Consider the following 21728-nt stretch of genomic DNA (forward strand, 5'->3'; position numbering starts at 1 on the left):
ACAAAAGTGGTATACTACCTCAGAGTTTTAAAGAGAATGAAATGAGGGATAATTCATGTCAACTTAAAGCAATATGCAAAACACACTGTAATCAACTATATTCTAATCACATTCTTTGTGTTTTGTACTAAGTCTTCAGCATCTAGTATATATCTAGTATATATGGAATATATACTTAAACATAAAAATATACTCTTAAACAGCTCTCACTTCAGATAAGAGCCACATTTAAAACTGTCGGTAGCTGCAGGTGGCTAGTGGATGCTGTTTGGACAACAGCTTTAAAGAAGCGAGCAATAGCAGACATAAAGGAGCAGCCACTCCCTCTAGGTCTAAAGGAGAGCACTCAAGGAAGGCACCTGGAAGATCCATCCCTTCCCCAAAGCTTACACTGAGGCTTCTTGGAGAGGGAGTGGCTGTGGCCCACTTGGGTGACAAAGACCTTTGCAGAGATCCTGCAGGCTGGGAGGTGAGTAAACCACCTGCTTACGTGCTAAAAAGTTTGAAATGAAGTCTCCCTTTGTGACGTAAGGGGAACTTGCTGGAAGGCTGCCTATAGGGATGCCGGTGAAACCCGCTGGAGGGTGTCTGCCACAGGGTCAGCCACGTACCACAGGATGGGAAGGTGCCCACGGGAAGGATGCTGACTGTTGGTGGCCACACTGTGGAGCAATGGGGAAAAGTACTGGAACCAGGAAGGAAAACCCTTCTCTTTCAGTGTCCTTCTAGAACCCTCCAGAATGCTGTGCCAGCTGGAGAAATGTTTATGGAGTCCTGCTCAGGAATCACAAAGCAGGGTAAAAAGTAAAGATCTGATGCTGAGAGGCAATGAATGAGTGGCCCAAGCACAATTCTGTCCTTCTCAACCACACTTCCTCTCACAAAGATGAAATTCCTATCAGGCCGTTATCCTCTACTCAAAGGAGATAGCAACACTTGGCTCTGGAAAGTACAAGTGTTCCTTAGTGCAACTCGAGGGCGCATTAGCCTGAATGCACTGTTACCTCAGGAAGCGAAACATCACAGTTGTCAATAGAACAAAAATGCGATTTCAGGGGTAGAGAAGGGTGGGAGAGCCGGGTAAGCCCTGCACACTAACTCAGTTCAGAGAAATTCCTCAAAGCAGATGTGATGGATAAAAAGTTTTGCACACTTTTTAAAGCTTTCTGAGTCTTGTGGGATACCACGTTCCCTTCTTTCCTTGCTACAGAGGAAGTCCTTCGAAGGCCAACATGGAAAAATGTGAAAGCAGTAGAGTAGGTCTTCAAGGTTTTGGGTAACGTGCTTATTTTGTAGTGACCCTCTGTACAAGTGCTTGAGTGAATCAATTGTGATGTTAAGAGTCAACAGCTTTTCTCTTATTTTCATGCAGGATAAGTCAGCCAGCAAAGAAAAATCCAAGACACCAGGAAGAGTTTTACCACAGTTGGCTACGGTAATTCACCTATATCCTCTCAGTGGATCTTTGCCCTTCTGAAAATGTGTAAATAAGTAACTGAACATCTGATTTTGAATTTTGTGCTCCATTTGATTATTTTCTGATGGAGAAATTCGACAAGGTGCACATAGTAGGAAAAAGAACAATCTTAAAGTAACTGTAAATTATCATTTCCTAGTATGTCCAGAGTATTTCAGTATTCTGGATAAAGGAATTTTCGAGATGGACCAGCAGCAAGTTTATCAGTGTCAGAGTCGGGAAATGAAGCCTCAGCTTACAGCTTTGTCACTAATGGCTTTAGGATCTGAAAGGGTCATTTATCTCTCTGAGCTGCAGCTTCTGAGTTTGAAAATGAGTTTCTTTGAGCTGTATCTTCCAGCACTGAAATGCTATGCCACAGAAGAGTCCTCTGATCTAGGTATCCTTTCTAAAAATTATTATGATTATAAATTCTCATTGTCCTATGGTAGAGGCAGTTCATAGGCATTTTCAATTGGTAAGTGCTGGGTACAATATCCTTCACTGTAATAAATTTTACTAGTAATTTTACTAGTAATTATGTTGAGCTTAATGCCATTGAATTGTGCTCTTGTGACTCCTCGAAGTGGAGCTTAAGTGGAGGTTCAATGCAAACAGTATTTTTTTCTGACTGTGATAAAATATACCTAACAAAAAATTACCATTTTAACTATTTTTAATTGAACCACAGTTCATTGGCATTAAGTACACTCACGTGGTGGTGCAGTCATCACCACCATCCATCTCCAGAATTCTTTTCATCTTTGCAAACTGAAGCCCTGTACCCATTAAACAGTATGTCTCTGTTCTCCCCCCACCCCCCCCACCTCCCCGTGTCCCCCTACCCCATGGTGGCTAGCCTTCTACTTTCTGTAAGGGACTACTCTAGCTACCTCATATAAGTGGAACCCGACAACATTTGTCCTTTGATACCTGGCTTATTTTACTTAGCATAATGTTATCAAGGTTTATCTAAAGCATTATTTTTTGAAAGATAATTTGAAAGCTCTAAGCAAGTATAAAATTGAATTTGTGCAGCTTTTTGTAAAGAAGTTTCCTGATAATTTAAAATGGATGACCATTTTCCCCTTGGAAAACTTGAGTTAATGTTCTTAAGTGAATTACCTTGAACATTACAAAATACAAATTTTCATTAAAAATATGCTTCTATGGGGGCACCTGTTTGGCTCAGTCAGTTAAGCGTCTGTCTTCGGCTCAGGGCATGATCCCAGAGTCCTGGGATCAGGCCCCATGTTGGGTTCCTTGCTCAGCGGGGAGTCTGCTTCTCCCTCTCCCTCCGCCCCTTGCCCTGCTTGTGTGCTCTTGCTCTCTCAAATAAATAAAATCTTTAAAAAATATGTTTTTATGGATAATGCCAGTTTATCATGCCAAGTTCTGTGAAATGGAGCCATATAATGCTTTCCCAAGTTCTACAAAATCAATTGTAAATTTTCTAGTTTAAAAGATAAGACTTGAAATAGGCATTTTCTTTTGAGAACTTAACAAATATTAAAGCTGAAAAAGATAAAAATTGTCCTTAGTTTATTGTGTCTTGTTAATATGTGGGTTTAGAAATATAAACCTAAATTTTCTTATTTATCATTCTGTGGCTGAGTTGTATAATAATCCTTTCCTGTTGGTGGCATCTAATAGTCTAAAATGCTTTTGTTGGCTGCTTTAAACCTGGTTTTATGTTCTTATGTGTCTTAGGTGTTATGAAGGAAATATTTTTAAGAGATGTTTTAAAATTCCTTTGATTAAAAAATAGCAAAATATTTTCATCTGAATATTAAGGTTTGCATTTGGGTGACATTTTTCCAGCAGTAGCTTAGACCTAGAGTGATTTTCATTACAGAACTTCGTGCTTCTGGAGTGGAAATCAAGGGTGACTCAGCAGTGGTCTCAGCCAGTGACCCGCTTCTCACCCTTCCTGTGCAGCTCACTCATAGCGCTCCCACAAGTCCTAAATCCTTTATGGAGCAAGATGAGCATACAGAAATGGAAGGACAGACTGAAGGATGGAAGGGCATTGATTTTTAAGTTGTCTTACCTTGTTTTCCTGCAAAAGGAGAGACTGAAATGAGGACTTGCATATAGTAAGTTTGAGTAAAAGAGCAGTAAAAGGAGTAAAAGATTGGAGAGAGTAAAACTATGAAGAAGCAGCCAGTGCAAGTATAAGCTATCAAGCTGGTCTGGATCTGAAAGGAAGACACAGACTCCGTTGTCAGGAAAATGTAATATTACTTTAAAATCTGCCCATCTGTTGGGCTCTGGGCTCAGCAGGGAGTCTGCTTCTCCCTTTCCCTCTCCCTCTGTGATCTCTCTCTTGCTCTTACTCTCAAAATAAAGTCTTTAAAAAACTTAAAAACAATAAAATCTACCCGTCTGGGTTTATTGAAGAATCCTAGGTCCCAGCAGCAGTGGGTCTGTGTTCCGGTATTAGAATAATTGGCTTGAGCTAATTTTTGTTGTCTTTTTAGAAGACCTAGGTATTTTCCTGTTTTCCCACAGTCCCCACCACCCTCTATTAATACCCAGCACTGAAGCTGAGTGCCAATTAGCTATCATCACTAGCGTTCCTCCCTCTTGTATGATATCTGCCTGGCTCTTGCAAGTATAAGAACTTACGAACCCTGCGTTAAACTATGGAATAAATTTGTGAGTGGCCAGAGAAATCTAGAGCTGCCTAGAGCCATGAGAACAGAAATCTTTTGGAGCTGGAATGCAGAGAAGCATTGAAGACCAGCAGCGTGTTCCTCTCATTAAAATGGAAGGCTTAAAAATCACTTGCCGATATTTGGGGGTGAGTAGGCTCTCTGGAACCAACACCCCTGTGTTGGGTAACAGCTGCCCACATCACGCTAAGAGCAGGGCCTTTGGTACCGTCTCACAAATGTCACATCGCAGCCGTTCACAGGCTTGAGTACGATTAGCTGTTGAGCGTGCCTTCTTTCCAGATGTCCTGATTTGTTCGAGAAAATGTCTGTGTTTATGAACACTCATGCATTTTGTGAGAAAAGGTTGTTTTTTTTTCTTTTCCCCTGATCTTGTTTTATTAACGCTGTTTAAATTTCCTGTTTCAGGTGAGTACAAAGCCCCACTGGCAGCAGGCAGCTCCATCATTCCATTTGAATATAAAACAGGATGATGAAATTCCAGAGCCATTTAGTGTTAAAAACGAGCAGTCGTACGGTAAGAACTTTATTCCAACTTAGTTCTAAGGAAATTTTCAAGAGGAAAAAAAAATCACTACAACATTTAGTTGAGAGTAGTGAAATTGTAAAAGTGAAATGACATTTATGTCAAGTAGAAAAATTTATCCCAAATGTTTTCCCTCATAAAATAATTGATACCAGTTCTTAAATATTTCAGGCTGTTGTAAATGCTATAAAAGGTGATATTTTAAGAATTGTGTGGGGGGGCATTTATATTAAAACTTTGATTTATTGTAGTCAGAATTCTCTACAACAGACTAAGAAGGTTTTTTTTTCTAAAAGGGATTTTAATAAGTTGTAAATATTGCTTCCAAATTAGTCATTTTAATATTTTTTACTTTTTATTTTTTTGACTCATTGGATTGATTACATTGAATATTAACATTTTTTTCATGGTTCTTTAAATTTTCTGAGATGGTTTTGTATTCTGTTTTTAATCATTTTAATCTTCATTTTAAGAAGGTTCTATGCAAATTAATTGAAAATTAGGGTTTATTAGCATATTAATCAAAATATAAAATTAATTAAATATTTTTTAAATAGAGGTTTCTATTATGATATAAAACAAGAGTAGTTTAACTTCCTAATACTGAAAGAAAATTAATAGTACCTATGGTTACTTGAGAACTTAAAGTGTGTAGTTCTTTCTTGAAAGGTGCTTTAGCACTTTATTCTAACCACTTATATGTTTTAGCTTACTTTTTTAGATAACTAACTCATGCTTTTTATTTAAAAAAAAAAAATTGAAGCTGAATACCTGGAACACTTTGGAAAAAAGGGCAAAACAGTGGACCAAACTGAGGACAGTTATGCCGGACCATCTACTTCTAAAACCAAGAGCAAATCTCTACATAAAGAACGAGAAAACTTTAGAAGCACTCTGGTTAACATCATTATGTAAGTTGTGTAAGCTAACCAGGGTGTGTTACCCTTGTGAGAGCCCCAGGGAACTTTCTATCTAAAAGTATACAAATTCTGTGCATCTCTTAAGAATGCCTTAAAGCCTTGTTGGAGAGAGGTCAGGGTACAGATAAAGAATGAACGATGGAGCTTCTCCCTGTTAAGTGTGTCCCTCTTGGAAATACCATGAGTTGAAGAGGTACTGGTGTGAATTCTGAGGTTGGCTGGGCAAGCAGAATGTGTGGGGGTTCTGGTTGCGGCCACTGTGGCTGGTGGCAGATATGGGGCCGTTTTTCCTTTCTCTCCATCTCACCAGCTTGGGTGATGTGGCAGCTTCTCTGGCATTGGGGGCCTCCCTCTCTAGAAAAGGAAGGAAGCGGGGCGAAGCAATCAGCAGTGTAAGCAGAGCCGGGCTTACCTGGTGCGAGTTGTAGGTCCATTCATGAAGAGCAGTGCCGACGCAAGTCGCTAATCCCTCTTTACTCATTTCCTCACTGCTTCATGCTAGTTGCTTGGTACACTCTTTCTTCAGGACTCTCAAGGCCCACTCACGGCTATTTGTGGACATAATTTCATGACTCAGTGCAGTAAGTAACTCACCCACAGAACCCTGTCTTCCGGCCCCCATGTGGGGCTTTATGGGTCCCCTGGCCATCTTGAAGGGAGGACAGTGTGTGCTCTGTGTTTACAAAGGGCAAGGGGATTTTGAGGGAGCCCTGTGCAGCCCAACTGTGGCTGTGTGCCACTAGAATCTTGCCAGCTTGGCCCACTTGTATCACTTTTTTGGATTAAGCACTCTCACATCCCACAAACAGTATAAAATTAAAAATCAAAATCCAAAACCGTGGGCCAGGTAGGCCTCTAGTAACAAAGCCTTAGAAGCACCTTCTCTACCCAGAAATCTGGCCAAGGGACAGATGATCTTTCTTGACACAGCTTCCCGTGCCTGTCATTTCTCGTCCTTCTCTGGGTGAGGATAGAGCCTGTCTTGGGTTTTAGCTTCACATAGGGGTTCTCACTTTGAATTCTCCATTTCACTCAGTCCTACTCAGAACCTGACCTCCCGATTCACGGGGCGTTAAAGGCCATGGCCCCAGGCTCCAGAGGGTAGCCATAGCCTCAGGTTTTTGCTGATTACCATTCCTTTTTTTTTTTAAACTCCTCTGAGTATTTCCTTTCTTTTTTGTGAGCTCAGCTATGCATTCAGAAGGAATGTGTCCTATTATCCAGTGTATTCGTTTTTCAGATTATCTTTGTTGTTGTATTATAAGAGACCGTAGTCTCTCTTCAGGCATTTTATGTCCTTTTTTAGTTATGCCTTTTATAAACAGGATATGGATGGACATATTGAAATTCGATCTTAGAATTTCTATACTTTAATAGTATGTCCAATCCCATTTATAGTTGTTGGTGTTTCTTATATAAGTGTGCTTCTGCCAATTTATTTTGTACTTTCTGTTTACTGTATGTTGCCTTTGCTTATTTTTTCTTTTTTCTGCTTTCTGTTGAATCGAATTTTCTCTCTTCTCCCATTATTTCTTTCTCTTGGCTTAAAAGCTATCAAATATCTCTATTCTTTTAGTGGGTACCATAATATTTAAAGCCATGTATTTTAATTTATACTTTTTAAAGTTTAAAATTCAATTTTTATCAGTCTTCTCCCTGAATAACACAAAGCAATCTTAGACTGTCCTTACTTAGCTCTAAACTTCCTTTTGCATTTTCCATGTGATCATTCTTCATTTTATTTCTACCAATATTTCTATAGTATTTTCACTCTACCAAGTCCTTAAATTCCCCATACTTTTTTTTCTTAACACTTAATTTTACTAATGTGTTTTCTAATTCTTTAGGAAATTGTCTTTGCATTCCACTCTTCACTTCTGAGTGCATTTTCTTTTTTGCTGAAGTTCATCCTCCAATAGTTGTTTCAGTGAGGATCTATGAGGAGGAGTAAAGTTGAGATTTTTCATCTCCATAAAGTTCTCTATTTTGTCCTTACTCTTGAATTAATGGCTAAGTTGGCTATAAAATTAAATGATAATCATAATTTTTACCATACACCTGAAAACATTAGATTGAAAAATATTAATCATTATTTTTTGGCATGTATTATTTTCCCTCAGCTTTATTAAGGTATAATTGACAAATAAAAAAATTTCTTAAAAGATTTTATTTATTTGACAGAGACAGAGAGCACCAGCAGGGGGAGCAGGAGGGAAAAGCAGACTCCCTACTGAGCAGGGAGCCTGATGCGGGGCTCAATCCCAGGACCCTGGGATCATGACCTGAGCCGAAGGCAGACGCTTAACTGACTGAGCCATCCAGGTGCCCCGACCAATAAAATTAGAATATATTTAGAGTTTATAATGTGAGAATATATATATATATATAGTGAAAGATTCCCACAATCAAGTTAACACATAGATCACCTCCCATCTTCAGCTTTTCTTTTTTTTTTGTAAGAACGCCTGGGTTCTACTCTTAGCAAATTTCAATCATACAATATACTAATATCAACTGTAGTCACCACGGCATGTATTACTGTTGATGAGAAGCCCATGTCACTCTATTTGTCATTACTTTATTTGCAATGTATTTATATTCTGTTGGATATTCTGTCGTCTTTTTTTTTTTTCCTGAACATTTTATTTTCAAAGCCTTCTAGATAGGCTTAAAAACAGCTTTACTGAGCTAGAATTTACATACCATTAAATTCATCCAGGTTAAATGGACAATTGAATGAATTTCAGTAAATTTTTATGGCTATGCAACCTTAACCAAAATCTAGGTTTAGAATATTTCTATCATCTGTTAAACATTATGCCCATTTCAGTTAATTCTCCCTGCCACTGGTTGCCCCAGGGAATCATTGATCTGTGTTCTGTTTTTAAAAGTTTTATCTTTTCTAAAATTTCATGTAAATGGAATTATACGATATGTATGTTTTTAAAATCCTTTCATTTGGTTTATTGTTTCTGGTTTTAGGCTATTTGAAAATGCTGCTATGAACATCTAAGTGCAAGTCTTTTTGTGGATATGTGTTTTCATTTCTCCTGGGTAGATGCCAAAGTATAGAAATGCTCAATTGTATAGTAGTATATGTTTAATTTTCAAAGACTTTGCTCAACTGTTTTCCAAGTAGCTATACCATTTTACATTCCCACAAACAGTGTATGGAGAAGTTTCTAGTTTTTCCACATCGTTGCCCACACTTTGGCTAGAATAGGCAAAACAAAACAAAAACCATTCTAGTAGATGTGTTATTTTATCTCATTATGGCTTTAAGTTGTATATCCCTAATGACTAATGATGATAGGTGTCTTTTCTGGTGGTGGTTTGACATTCATAGAACTTCTTTGAAGTGTCTGTTTAAATCTTTTGCCCATTTTTAAATTGGCTTATCTTTTTATTAATACATTCTAAGAGCTCTTGATATATTTCCTATACAGTCTTTTTTTATCAGATTTATCTTTTGCAAATATTTTCTTCCAGTCTGTGGCTTATCTCTTCTTTTTCTTAATGGTATTTTTTTGGAAAGTAAAAGCCTTAAATTTTAAGGAAGCTCAATTTATCAATTTTTTCTTTTGTTGGTCCTTTTGGAGTCGTATCTAAGAATCCTTTCTTATCACAAGATTTTTCTCCCATGTTTTCTTAGAAGGCTATAATTTTAGCTCTTATACTTATGTACATGATTTAGTTTAATGGCATATCTCTGGTATGAGCTAAGGTTGAGATTTGATTTTTTTTTTTCATATAGATATGCAAATGTTTCAGCCCCTTTGTTGAAAAGACTATTCCCATTGAATTACCTTGGCACCTTTGTCAAAAATCATTTGAGCATATAAGGGGTTCTATTTCTGTTCCCTTGCTCTATATGTCCATCTTTACCTCACTACCATGCTGTCTTGATCACTGGAACTTTATAGTAAAGTTTCAAATTAGTTTAAGTTCACAACATTTACTATCCATTTTCAAAATTGTTTTGGCTATCCTAGGTATTTTGCATTTTCAAACATGTGAAGACTAGCTTGTCAGTTTCTGAAAAACAAAACAACAACCTAGGATTTAGTATCCAATTGCATTGTTATCGGTAGGTCAATTTTGGGATAATTGCCATTTCAATAATATCGAGTCTTCTGGCCCATAAACCTGTTATTTCTTTTCACTTATTTAGCTTTTCTTTAACTGCTCTTAACAGTGTCTTGTATTTTTTAATGTATGAATCTTGTACTTCTTTTAAAAATATCTTAAGTATTTTTTGATGTGGATGGAATTATTTAATTTTCTGATTGTTCCTTGCCAGTATATAGAAAAATCAATTGATTTTTACTTACTGGCCTCACATCCTAAGACCTTACTAAAACTTGCTTACCAGTTCTGCAGCTTTTTAATAGATTCCATGGAAATTCCTGTATATATGATTATGTTGACTTTTACTTCATTTCCGATGCCTTTCATTTTTCTCACTTCCCATTTTGCACTTGTTAGTTTCCAGCATATTGTTGAATAGAATTGGTGATAGTGGACTTGCCAGTCGTAGTGGAAAAGCATTCAGTCTTTCACGTTTATGTAGGATGTTAGCTGTAGGTTTTTAAGATACCCTTTATCAGGTTGAAAAAGATCCTTTTTGTCTAGCTGGTTGAGAGATGTTACCATAAATGAGTGCTGGATTTTTGTCAAATGCTTTTTCAGTGTCCATTGAAATGAGAATTAGGTTTTTATCCTTTAATCTTTTAAAATAGTATATTACATTAATTGCTTTTCATGTTAAATCTTGCATTCCTTTCACTTAGTCATTATGTATAATACTTTTTGTATGTTGCTGGATTTGATTTGCTAATATTTTGTTAAGAATTTTCAAGTCGGGCGCCTGGGTGGCTCAGTTGGTTAAGCGACTGCCTTCGGCTCAGGTCATGATCCTGGAGTCCCTGGATCGAGTCCCGCATCGGGCTCCCTGCTCGGCGGGGAGTCTGCTTCATCCTCTGACCCTATCCCCTCTCATGTGTTCTCTCTCTCTCATTCTCTCTCTCTCAAATAAATAAATAAAATCTTAAAAAAAAAAAAAAAAGAATTTTCAAGTCTATGTAATGAATGATATGGGTCTGTACTTTTGTTGTCATGCCTGGCGTTAGGCCTCAAAATGAGTTGGGAAGTGTTTTTACCTCCTTTGTTTTCTGAATGGGTTTAGGTAGAATTAGTATTATTTCCTCCTCCTTTGATGGAACTTTCTCTAAAGTAGGCTCCATGCCCAGTGTGGAGCCCAATGTCGGGCTTGAACTCACGATCGTGAGATCGAGACCTGAAGTGAGAACAAGAGTTGGATGCTTAAACGACTGAGCTACCAGGGGTCCCTGGATAGAAATTTCTGAAGCCATCTGGACCTGAAGTTTTCTTTGTGGGAAGATTATTAACTACTAATTTAATTAGTTAACTTGATATGTATCTATTCAGATTTTCTTTCTTCTTGAGTCATGTTTGGTATTTTTGATTTTTAGGAATCTCTTTTTCACTTAAGTTGTCTAATTTGCTGGCGTAAATTTGAGATAACTTCCTTATTTTCAGCCATTCTACTCATTTTCTCCTTTAGCACCTGCTGACTACAAGACCAGAGCCTTTTCCGAGGATCTCCTAGGTGGACTGGTTGCTTTCCTGCATGAGTTAGGGGCTATGGTGTTTTCAACCCTGTTTTATCTGTCCTCTCTCTTCTCTTCATGTTTCAGAAATTTGTTGAAATATCTCCTCAGCTGATGACCCTCTAGTCTCTTTACAATCACTGGTTAAAATTACTACCGTGTTCACAAGAAAACTTGAAAAAAAGGGTGTTTTTGCTACCATCTTGACTCAAAATCACTATTGATTAAATAAAGAGAAAATCAATATAGTTTTCATTTTCAGGAAATAAGGCACACCATATTTTCTCTTTAGTCAGGTAAAATGTCTCCTGTATTGATTTATTTCTGAAAGGAATATTGTTCTGCTGGAAAGAGCATGGCAGTTTGGAAGCACATATGGATGGGCAAATCCTTATTTTTTTGTACTTAATTAACTGTGACAAAGGGGAAGTTAGTGAACTTGACATTCAGTGTCTCATCTGTGAAGTGGGAATAATTTCTCTGTCTACTCTAACAATAGGTGTGAGGATTAGAGATAATGTATGTGAAACTATTGAGGGCCTAAGTAGGTGATCAATAAAAAAGTTTTTATTATTGTTTCCAGCAAGCAGAATCTTTGCCTCTAGCCACAGAATGACTGAATCCTAGAGTTTTAAAGCTGAAAGATCTTCATGATTACTGTAAAAGCTTCTGCAGCTGCCCCCGTAGCCCCCAACCTTCTTCCTCCTCACCTCCCCTGACCTTGCTCTTTTAGGCAGGCATTACTCATACAGAGGATGAAACTTATTATGTTCTTTGGGTTCAGCAAGGTATATAACATGAGCATTTCTGCCATTAAAAAACATCAACAACACAGTTATTAGGGTCATACACTTTAGGGTGGCAGAATCTGCATGCAGGTGCCCTAATTCCTGGTCCATTACTGTCCCATTAGTAACACTTTACAATCAAAATAATGAGAAAAGACTACTTTTGTACTTAGAATAATCAACCCTTCTCACTCCAACTACAGAACACCTTGAAGATCTTCCACTGCTTTTATATTCATATTCCCTCATTTGATAAACATTTATTGAATACCCACTATGTACTGAACTAAACTGAGACATTGCATTGGCTCTTTTCCCTGTTTCATATAATTGAAAAGAATGATTGTAAAGTTCACAAAATATTTGATTCCTGGATTTGCAAAAGACAGAATAATTTAGAAGATGCATCCTGGCACCTCTCTTAGTATGGTCTCTCAGACAGATATTCAATAAACCTCCAGTCTCCACTCACTGAACAGTTAGTGGGAGGGACTATTTTATTATATAGCATCACTGACTTGTATCCATCCCAGATGAAGTCTCAGGATCCATAGCTTGATACAGTCAATGATAAAGAAGTTAAAGCTCTCCAAGAATAAATTCTTATTTTTCGTGAACATGTGACCTATGTCTTTCTCCACTGTGGTGCCCCAGAAGAAGTCATAAACTGTGGCCTGTGGGGGCACCTGTGTGGTTCACTTGGTTAAGTGTCTGCCTTGGGCTCAGGTCATGATCCCAGGGTCCTGGGATCAATCCTGCATCTGGTTCCCCACTCAGTGAGGAGCCTGCTTCTCCCTCTCCCTTTGCTGCCCCACCCCGCCCCGGTTTGTGCTCTCTCTCCCCCCCCTCAAATAAGTGGAATCTTTAAAAAAATAAAGACACATGTGATTTTAAAAAAATGTGGCTTGTATCTTGTATAGAGTTTGAATTGAATTACAGCTATCAACATTGTCCATTTATGGACAGTTAGCCAATAATAAATACATAGGAACATATAAACTATGTTATTCTTTGCGAGCTTATACTGTATAACTCTAGATATCTGAGAAACGATCTATTCAAGAATGTATCTGTCTTTGGCAAAACTACATCAGTGCTCTTTTAAATACCTTATTTATAAATAACCATACATATTTTAGTAATAATGCAAGAACGCTCTTATAACATTTCAAAGAAGAGAGAGCTTGAGTTTGGAGTAATGAGGAAGAATGAGTAAGTCATCAAGAAGAATGTAGCCTCTGGATTCGGTCTTGCAAATCACTTCCAAAGAACTGTCTCTTTATGAATGAAGAGAAAGTGTTCTGGGTGGAATGTGGTACCAAACAAATATGTGTTATATGCACTATTAGTAAAATGTTCAACAATTCATTTTTTTCTTAAGATTTAGTAGAAGACAGTCCTGAAGTTTTGACAGTAGACCCTTAAACAACTTAGGGGTTAGGGGCACTGACCCCCACCACAGTTGAAAATTCACATATAGCTTTTGACTCTCCAAAAATTTAACTACTAATAGCCTGCTGTTGACCAGAAGCCTTACTGATAATATAAACAGTCATTTTACACATTTTTTTTGTTATATGTATTATGTACTGTATTTTTACAATAAGCTAAAGAAAATATTTAGAAAATCATAAATTACATTTACAACACTCTATTGTAAAAAACTGTATGTGAACCCATACAGTTCAAACTTGAGTTGTTCCAGGGTCAAGTGTATATCCATTGATGTATATTCTAACTGCCCTTCATGTACGATTGAATAGTGTGTTTATCATTTTCTTAGGCAACAAGATGCTGTGTTAGACTCAGCTAGCCCTGATGAAAGCATATTTCCAAAACCGACCACTTCTGCAATAGAGAAGGACATCTTGGTAATGGGCTGTCTCTTTTGTCAGTATACTTGAATGTAAAAGAAGCACTTGAAGATGCTTTTAAACCTTTGAGCTTACTCTGTGCTCCTCTCTTGTGGAACTCTGTGGGCATAGGAGTAAATACGGAGTTCCACAAAATTGCTCTATGGGATTAATGGGGGAAATCATTCTCTCCCTTGCCATCTAAGACCACAACAAAAGAATCTCATTTACCTGCTCCCTTTGTTAGAATGAGCCTCAGTCCTGTATAACTTTTATGTGTCTTTATTCTTCTATGAGAAACTATCTTATATAATGTACACTTTACAAAGTATATTAACTTACTTTAGAAATATAACCTAGTTTTCAAATACAGGAGAATTTCTAAAAATGTAAATATCAAAGACACTAATTTGAAAGTATTTGGAAAAACTACTTGGATGTTTAAAATTTTTCTAAAAGTGACATGTAAAAATTTATGAAAATATATCAAAGTTAAATGTCTATTGTTAGAGAAATACTATCATGTCTTAAAATGAATATTTATGTATACATTTAATAGCAGCTGTAAAATTATAATATGGACTATTAATTGGCCAACTGGAAATTTCCTAAATCCTGCCATAGATTTCTAAGCTTAATGTGTAGAGATATTGATTCACTTGCAGCTTGTAAGATCGACTTGATTATCAATAATAAAAGGACAAAAACTAATTTACCACATTTTCACACATTTATAAAGCACTAAATTCTGCTTCAGCATGTGTTTTTCTTAGTACATCATATTTGGTAATATAACTTGATATTTTACATTGTAGTTATGAACTGAGATAAGAGCTTTAATCTTCATGAAATGCCCTATATATTTTTTTTAATTTAGGGGATCTCAATTCCTCCATGAATTACACAAAATACTTTTTTATGATTTGTAAATACTTTGTTTGCCTAAAACTTTGATTTTTGCTCAGTAGTTTTATTTTTGATGAACACACTTCTTTCATTATAGGACTAAACCCATCTATATTTCTCCATCTTCTTTATGCAGAGATATTACTATTATATTCACCACGGAATTGATACAGACCATGTAGCCCCAATGGAAGATTCTTGGCTAGAACATGTATTGAATTTAGTCCCCCAACATCTGAAAGTCCTCACCAACAGCATACTTGCATTATCTGATGAAATGAGAGAAGATTATCATCTTAGTGTAAAAAAATCCATAGGTAAATCAGTATTTTTGTTTTCTAATTTGAATGTGTCTTATTAATTGAATGTTAGTACCTACACTTAAAATTATTACATTTATTCTGCTTTTTGCATTTCTATTTAATTGCTTAAGATCTTAGGCAAGTTTCATTAAGTACAGCAAAAAAAATTTAAACTCCATCTTTTTTTTTTTTTTTTTGGTAGGGCTATATCCACTCAGTAAAGGACAGAACTGAAGAAATTCTAAAATTTAATTATTTAATTAACATTAATATTATTGATAACATAAATTAGAAGGTGATTAATTAAAAATTGTTGTTATGGACCAAAGGTTGACAAACTACAGCTCGCAGGTCCATTCTGGCTCACTGCCTGTTTTTGTAAATAAATTTTATTGGAATACAGTCCTACGCATTCATTTGCACATGGTTTGTGGCTGCTTTGGATCTATAAGAGCAGAGATGACTACTTGTGATGGAGACCTTGTAGTTCATAAAATTGAAGATATTTATATTCAAGCCCTTTACATAAAAAGTTTGCTGATTCCTGGTATAGACCACTGGATTGTAAGACTGACTAATCATCTGAATCATTTTTCACATACTGATTTCTGAATCTATCTGAATTAAAATCTCTGGAGGCAGGGCCTTTGAATCTATACTTTTAAAAGAAGTTCTCCAATTAATTGTAAAACTGATACAATTGATGCTGTGTCCAAAGCTGGAGAAATCCTCGTGTTTTGGAGTTGTCTGGGGACCTTTTGGGTAGGAGGGCATTTACCATATTTAAGAATCTTATTGAGTGTCCTGGTAATGTAAAAATGAAAAGTCAAATCTTTGCTCCCAAGGAGTTCATTGTTGAAATGATGGAGAGGGACAAATTACTAATTACAAAGTAGAGCAGTAGGCTCAATAAGGAGGGAAATGGAGGACATGTTGTAAGGGAGAGACGCTCGTGCCTGAGTTGGTAGGAAGAACTCTGGACATGCCTGAACCATCTTGAAACACAAACCGAACACAAGGGAGTGCTCTCACTGAGAAAATGGTGTGAACTGTGGCAGACATGCGTGAAAGGCTCTTCAGGCTTGCAAGCAGCCGTGACGTCCAAAGCATAGGGTGCATTTGGGAAGAGGACAGAATCTGAAGGGCCTTCTATGCCTTTTTAAAGCATTCATAGTTAAAGCAGAGCCACCAAAGGATTTTAAACAGATGGATGTTAACGCATTGGTATTTTAGAAAGAGCATCTTAAAGGTAGGAAAATTAGAATTAACTGTGAATTAATGGCCACAGAAGATAGAAGCAGAAGTAGCTCTCTTTACTGATTTTATAACAGGATTGTTATATGCAACTTAAAAGAAAACAAAACAGTATGTAAGTTTCCTCAGTGAAAGGAAACTACTATGATTCTGTATTGCTGGCCTTCAATGGATACTACTTTTGGTAGAATAGCTAGGAAGGAAAATGTAATTTTGAAACCAATTATTACTTTCAAATGAAATAATAGGGACCTGTTGTTAAGAGAGGGAACATAAACTCTCAAAGACACAGACATCATAGGTTTTCCTTAAGTATTTTTATTGTCATACATGCACAAATGGCTCCATTATTTTAAATAACATAATTTAAATAATTCCTTTTAGTGGAATTAGTTTTGCAATTGCTTGGAATATGCCATAATTGATATAAGGATATTTATCAGAACTTTTCAATTTTCTTTTAGTTGATTTTGTTTTGAAAGATCCTAGGGAAAAAGAAGATGATAAAAAAACAGATGAAATTCTACCCCATCGTGCAGAGTAAGTGACCAAGTTTCTCTAAGAATATTGATTATATGACTGTTCCTGTGTATGTGTATATATTTATACACTGGTTATATTTGTCATATATATATCTTTGACTTACATACTTCATATATACAACTGATTATTCATATTATGTTTATGTATTTAAGCCCTAATACGTTCTGTTTACAAATCTATGGGTAGATGGATGGATAGACATATGGAGACCTATGTGGTTAAAACATAAGTACCCTGGTGAAAGAACCTGATACAGATCTTTGTATTTCGATGGCTACTACCACAGGCTTCAGATATAATAGGGATATAAGAGCTTGATGGCAATTGGAATGCACAAAATCATACTGGGAACATTGCAGAAAATATGTGTGTATATAGAATATAGAATATAGAATATAATTACATAGATTAAAATATAGGACACGTAATAGAAAAATACACTTGCTATATATTTTCCCTAAATAATTAACATTTAGGAATAAGTCTCTTAAATAGTTTGAAGAATAGAACTTATATTTTTATGATTTAGTAAATAATTCAGTTTTGCTTCTTTCATATTATTTAAAAGTGCCTCAGATTGTTTTCCTATAATTGCAAGAAAAAATTATGCAGTCATTTCCAACATATCTTATGTGGAGAATAGCTTTTCTCCTGGGAAGAGACAAAAATCATCTTTTGTAATTGTAAAAGTGGTATGACTACAATTGAAAAACTGAGTTAAGCTTATTATATAATAAAGCAAGATTAAGTGTTTAAAATCATGACAATAAAAAAATTGTATGCATAAAATGTAAATGTTTAAATATACGCTGAAAGATGAAAATGGCATATTTTTAATGTATTAAGGATGACTATTTAAGTCATAGAAGTTACAGAGTAAATGTCTTCAAATAAGTTTGAAGTTAACAGAAGTTAACAGAAGTTAAGTTGAAGGGGATTTCCACAGGCAGCCTGGACCATATTTTTAAAATGTTTAAAAAAAAAACCAAACACCCAAATTTAAACATTTTGTGTATTGAAATTAAGTCTTTCAAGATGTATATGAAAAAAAGCTGGTTACTGTTTCTATTTGATCATTTCAAGTTATTTGTGAACTTGATCAAGTATTTAAAGGAAAAATAATTACCTTATGATTCAAGTCTATGGGGCACCTGGCTGGCTTAGTCGGAAGAGCATGTGACTCTTGACCTTGGGGTTGTGAGTTTGAGCCCCCATGTTGGGTGTAGAGATTATTTAAATAAATAAAATTTAAAAAAAGATTCAGGGGTGCTGGTTAGCTCAGTTAGTTGAGCTTCTTCCTTCAGTTCAGGTCATGCTCTTGTGGTCCTGGGATTGAGCTCTGTGTGGGGCTCCCTGATCAGTGGAGAATCTGCTTCTCCCTCTCCCTTTGCCCCTTCCCCCTGATTGTGCGCTTGCTCTCTCTCAAATAAATCAATCTTAAAAAAAAAAGATTCAAGTATAATTTCATATGTGTTAATTATTCTGAAATTATATGACTTAGACCATAGAAAGTATGGCCTTCATGTATCTTAATACATAATTATGTGTTTTGTTTTTACTGTAAGAGATACATAATATTTTTTATTAAAATGAAACCATTATTGGGGTGCCTGGGTGCTTCAGTGGGTTAAGCGACCCACTCTTGATTTCAGCTCAGGTCAGGATCTCAGGGTTGTGAGACTGAGTCCCAAGTCCCAGGGCTCTGTACTGGGTGTGGAGCCTGCTTAAGGTTCTCTCTCTCCTTCTGCCCCTCTTTCCCCACTCTCTCTCTCTAAAGAAAAAAAAGAAACCATTATTACTCAAAAAGTACACTGTAACAATACTTTCTTCTGATTTTTAGAGATAGCTGATTATTTTTTCTTTGTTTTCAGAATGGAAGTTCTTCCAAAACCTTGGAGGAAATCTTTTTTAGCTGCAAGCAATTATATTAAGGATCACTTGAACACAATGAACCCCACAATGTTGGCTGTGCTAGATTTATGGCACAGTACTTTTAAGTGAGTATTTCTGGCCTTCTCAAGCTTCTTTTTAAAAGGGCGATAAAAGCTATTTTGTCCCACCTCAATGATTTCTTTTACTATTTTAACTGCAAATAAAAAGAAATAACTACAAACTTACCATCAGTATTCAAACATGGTTTTAAATCAGCAATGTAGAGGTAGAGTAAATCATGAACGTTGCCTTTGACCCCTAACCCAACTATGCCCCACACATCCCATACCTCATTACTACACAGACTTTAAGGGGTAATCACAGTTAAGGGGCTGAAGTGTCATGCTTTATTTTAAATCCCACGGACCATTAGCTGCTACAATCATCTAGATGGTGTAGGAACCTAGGAAACATAGTCTACCTGAATGGCATGAGTTAAAGTTCCTGGGTGACAGCTGGAGGTTATGCATCACCTCCTGGACACTGTCACAGCGGGGACGGTATCGCTACACGTAGCAAGTGCTCGGCACAGCTGCATGTGGATGCTGGTGGGCGCCGTGGAGCTGACATGCTTGCTTCTCAGGCTGAGGCCATTTGATCACACAGTTTAGAAGTTCCTGCTTCATATTCCCTCCACCCTTGCATGACCTCTTCCAAGGCACGGGGAGCATCCTAGCAACATGCACCTGGGGACACAGGTTTTATAAAATGTGCAAAAGTAATACAGATTTATATTTATTTTTCTTATACAAGGCCTCCCTTCAGGAACCTCAAAACCCCAATCAGTCCTGCCTTATGCTAGAGGAGGCACCTTGTCTCTCAGGTGGTCTTACCAGCCCTGCCCCAGCCTTTTCAATCCCCACAGCTGCAGCTCCGGTGACAAGTGACCCGCTCTCCAGGGTCTCCTGGTTTCTACCGCATGTGTTGTTCTGCAGGCAGGAGGGCACAGCAAGTGAGCACATTTTTCTGCCTCCCAAAACCAGCAAAAGGAAATTGGCTGTCTTTAGAGCGGTGCTAAGAGCTGTGACCGTGCCGGAAGGCAGTTGTTGGCCCCACCCTGGGAAACCCCAGGACATGCACTAGGGGCACCTCCCTAACCAACTTCTCTGAACTCCTTCCAGAGTTAGGATCTTTAGCCTGCCACTTCTAGCCCTACCCCTGATGTCCGCTGCAGGAAGCCGAGCTCCTTGCCTGGGCTCTGCCACCATCTGATTATAGGCTCTCTGTTCACCCCTTGTCCTTGCTGGGACTCTGTTTTCCCACAGGTAGAATGACCTGTGCTGTCCAAGGCCTCTTGCCTCCCTCACTCTGTCCCTGTCTGCCTTTTTAAAAACAAATTTTAATTAAATATGCAGCTACATATGTAACTTTATATAAACATGTAAATGTGATCATATAAACATTTAAGTCTAGTCTTACTTTGCCTGACTTCCACCAGCCTTTCTTTTCCTCATCTCTGTCCTCCTTTCCACCAGCGCAGCCAAAGACCCATGATAACCATCTAGTGGGATATCTTTCCTTATTTTTCTTTGTGCTCATATTATCAAATACATATATGTATCCACACACATGCACACATATACATAGCATAAAAATGGCTTTTGTTCGTCAGACTGCATACTGTTAGAAAGAACATCTTTCAGCTTTCTGTTGTATAATGTAGATTTCTTTGCTTGAATTTGGCTTCTGGAATAGGAAGAGGCTATCTCCTTGCCCGTGTTCTTCTCATTTCTTCTCTTTTGAATATCCCTCTCCTGACAAGACCCATGATTTAATTTTGCATGCAGTCATGAGGTCATACTATGTAGTATCACTCTTACAAAGGATGTTTGCATACAGTGGTACATTTCATTTTTACAACACCACCAGAGTTGTTTTATTTTATATCCATTCACAGATATGGATATCTTTGGAACTGCCAGGACACACTGCGTTGGATGCTGGGGGATGAGGCTACAGTGCCTAGTATCATCCATAAAGGGCTAGACTTTGTTGGACCATGTCAGGAGGCAAGAGACAAGAAAATGAGAGGAGGAAGGGGAAGAAAAAGGGAACAAAGTTGAACTCAAAAAACAGTCAACAATGGATGTGTCCAAACTTGGTGCCCATGGTCATAGTGGCAGAAGTATTAGTAGTAGCAACTGAAGGCAAACCTCAGGGCATCTGGGGTGAAGACAAATGAGAAAGAAGCTTTGCAGTCTGTGGGTAGGAAGAGGACTCCACCAACTCCAAAGTTGCCCTTGTAGACATGAGTCATTTTTACTTTATGTGAATGTTGAATGGGGCGGGCAGTCAAGAGTACTGCCCCTCGGAGTAAGAGCCAGCATTGAACATAAAGGGCATCCTTCCTGTAGGTGACAGTTTGTCCTGAATCTCAGCAGGTCTTGAAAATATGGAACATCTCTATGTGTGGCAGTGGGCTGGGGAATGGTAATGCAAAAGTCATCTGAATGACTGCACAAATGCGTGAGTGTGGAAACCTGAAGGGGATGTTTGGAGATGGGAATGTGCAAGTTCATGTTCTTCAGTAGTTAGATTGACAGAGACCACTGAATGTCAGAGATAGCATCTGTAATACAGTCACAAGCTACACAGCATACAGGTATTTTTGCTTGAAAAATAGTGTGTATATATGAAGATGCGTGTATAGCGTGTGTGTACATATATGTGGAAATTACCACAGGCTACGAATTACAGTAGTTGAATATAAAAGGAAGATGTCGGGACACCGGGGTGGCTCAGTCAGTTAAGTGTCTGCCATTGGCTCAGGTCAGGATCCCGGGGTCCTAGAATCGAGTCCCTCATAGGCCTCCTTGCTCAGCGGGGAGCCTGCTTCTCCCTCTGCCTGCCGCTCCCCCTGCTTGTGCTCTTTCTCTCTGACAAATAAAATCTTAAAAAAATAAAGATAAAAGGAAGATGTCTAAGAAAGTGAAGCCTTATGTT

At 37.4% G+C, this 21728-nt stretch overlaps 1 protein-coding gene across 1 annotated transcript in view; it reads left to right on the forward strand.

Moving 5' to 3' along the window:
• The first annotated feature begins 230 nt into the window (after positions 1-230).
• DNAH7 (dynein axonemal heavy chain 7) overlaps positions 231-21728 on the forward strand; it is a 243597-nt gene continuing 222099 nt past the window's right edge. Inside the window, exons 1-9 of the mRNA XM_035008349.1 lie at positions 231-1472; positions 1617-1856; positions 1909-1934; positions 4540-4648; positions 5421-5568; positions 13779-13866; positions 14891-15071; positions 16775-16850; positions 18725-18850. Of these exons, the coding sequence (XP_034864240.1) occupies positions 1334-1472; positions 1617-1856; positions 1909-1934; positions 4540-4648; positions 5421-5568; positions 13779-13866; positions 14891-15071; positions 16775-16850; positions 18725-18850 (1133 nt within the window). The 5' untranslated portion in view covers positions 231-1333. The remainder of the gene's footprint in view (positions 1473-1616; positions 1857-1908; positions 1935-4539; positions 4649-5420; positions 5569-13778; positions 13867-14890; positions 15072-16774; positions 16851-18724; positions 18851-21728) is intronic.

This window comes from Mirounga leonina, unplaced genomic scaffold, assembly GCF_011800145.1.
Source record: "Mirounga leonina isolate KUSES-001 unplaced genomic scaffold, KU_Mleo_1.0 Mir_151, whole genome shotgun sequence".
NCBI lineage: Eukaryota > Metazoa > Chordata > Mammalia > Carnivora > Phocidae > Mirounga > Mirounga leonina.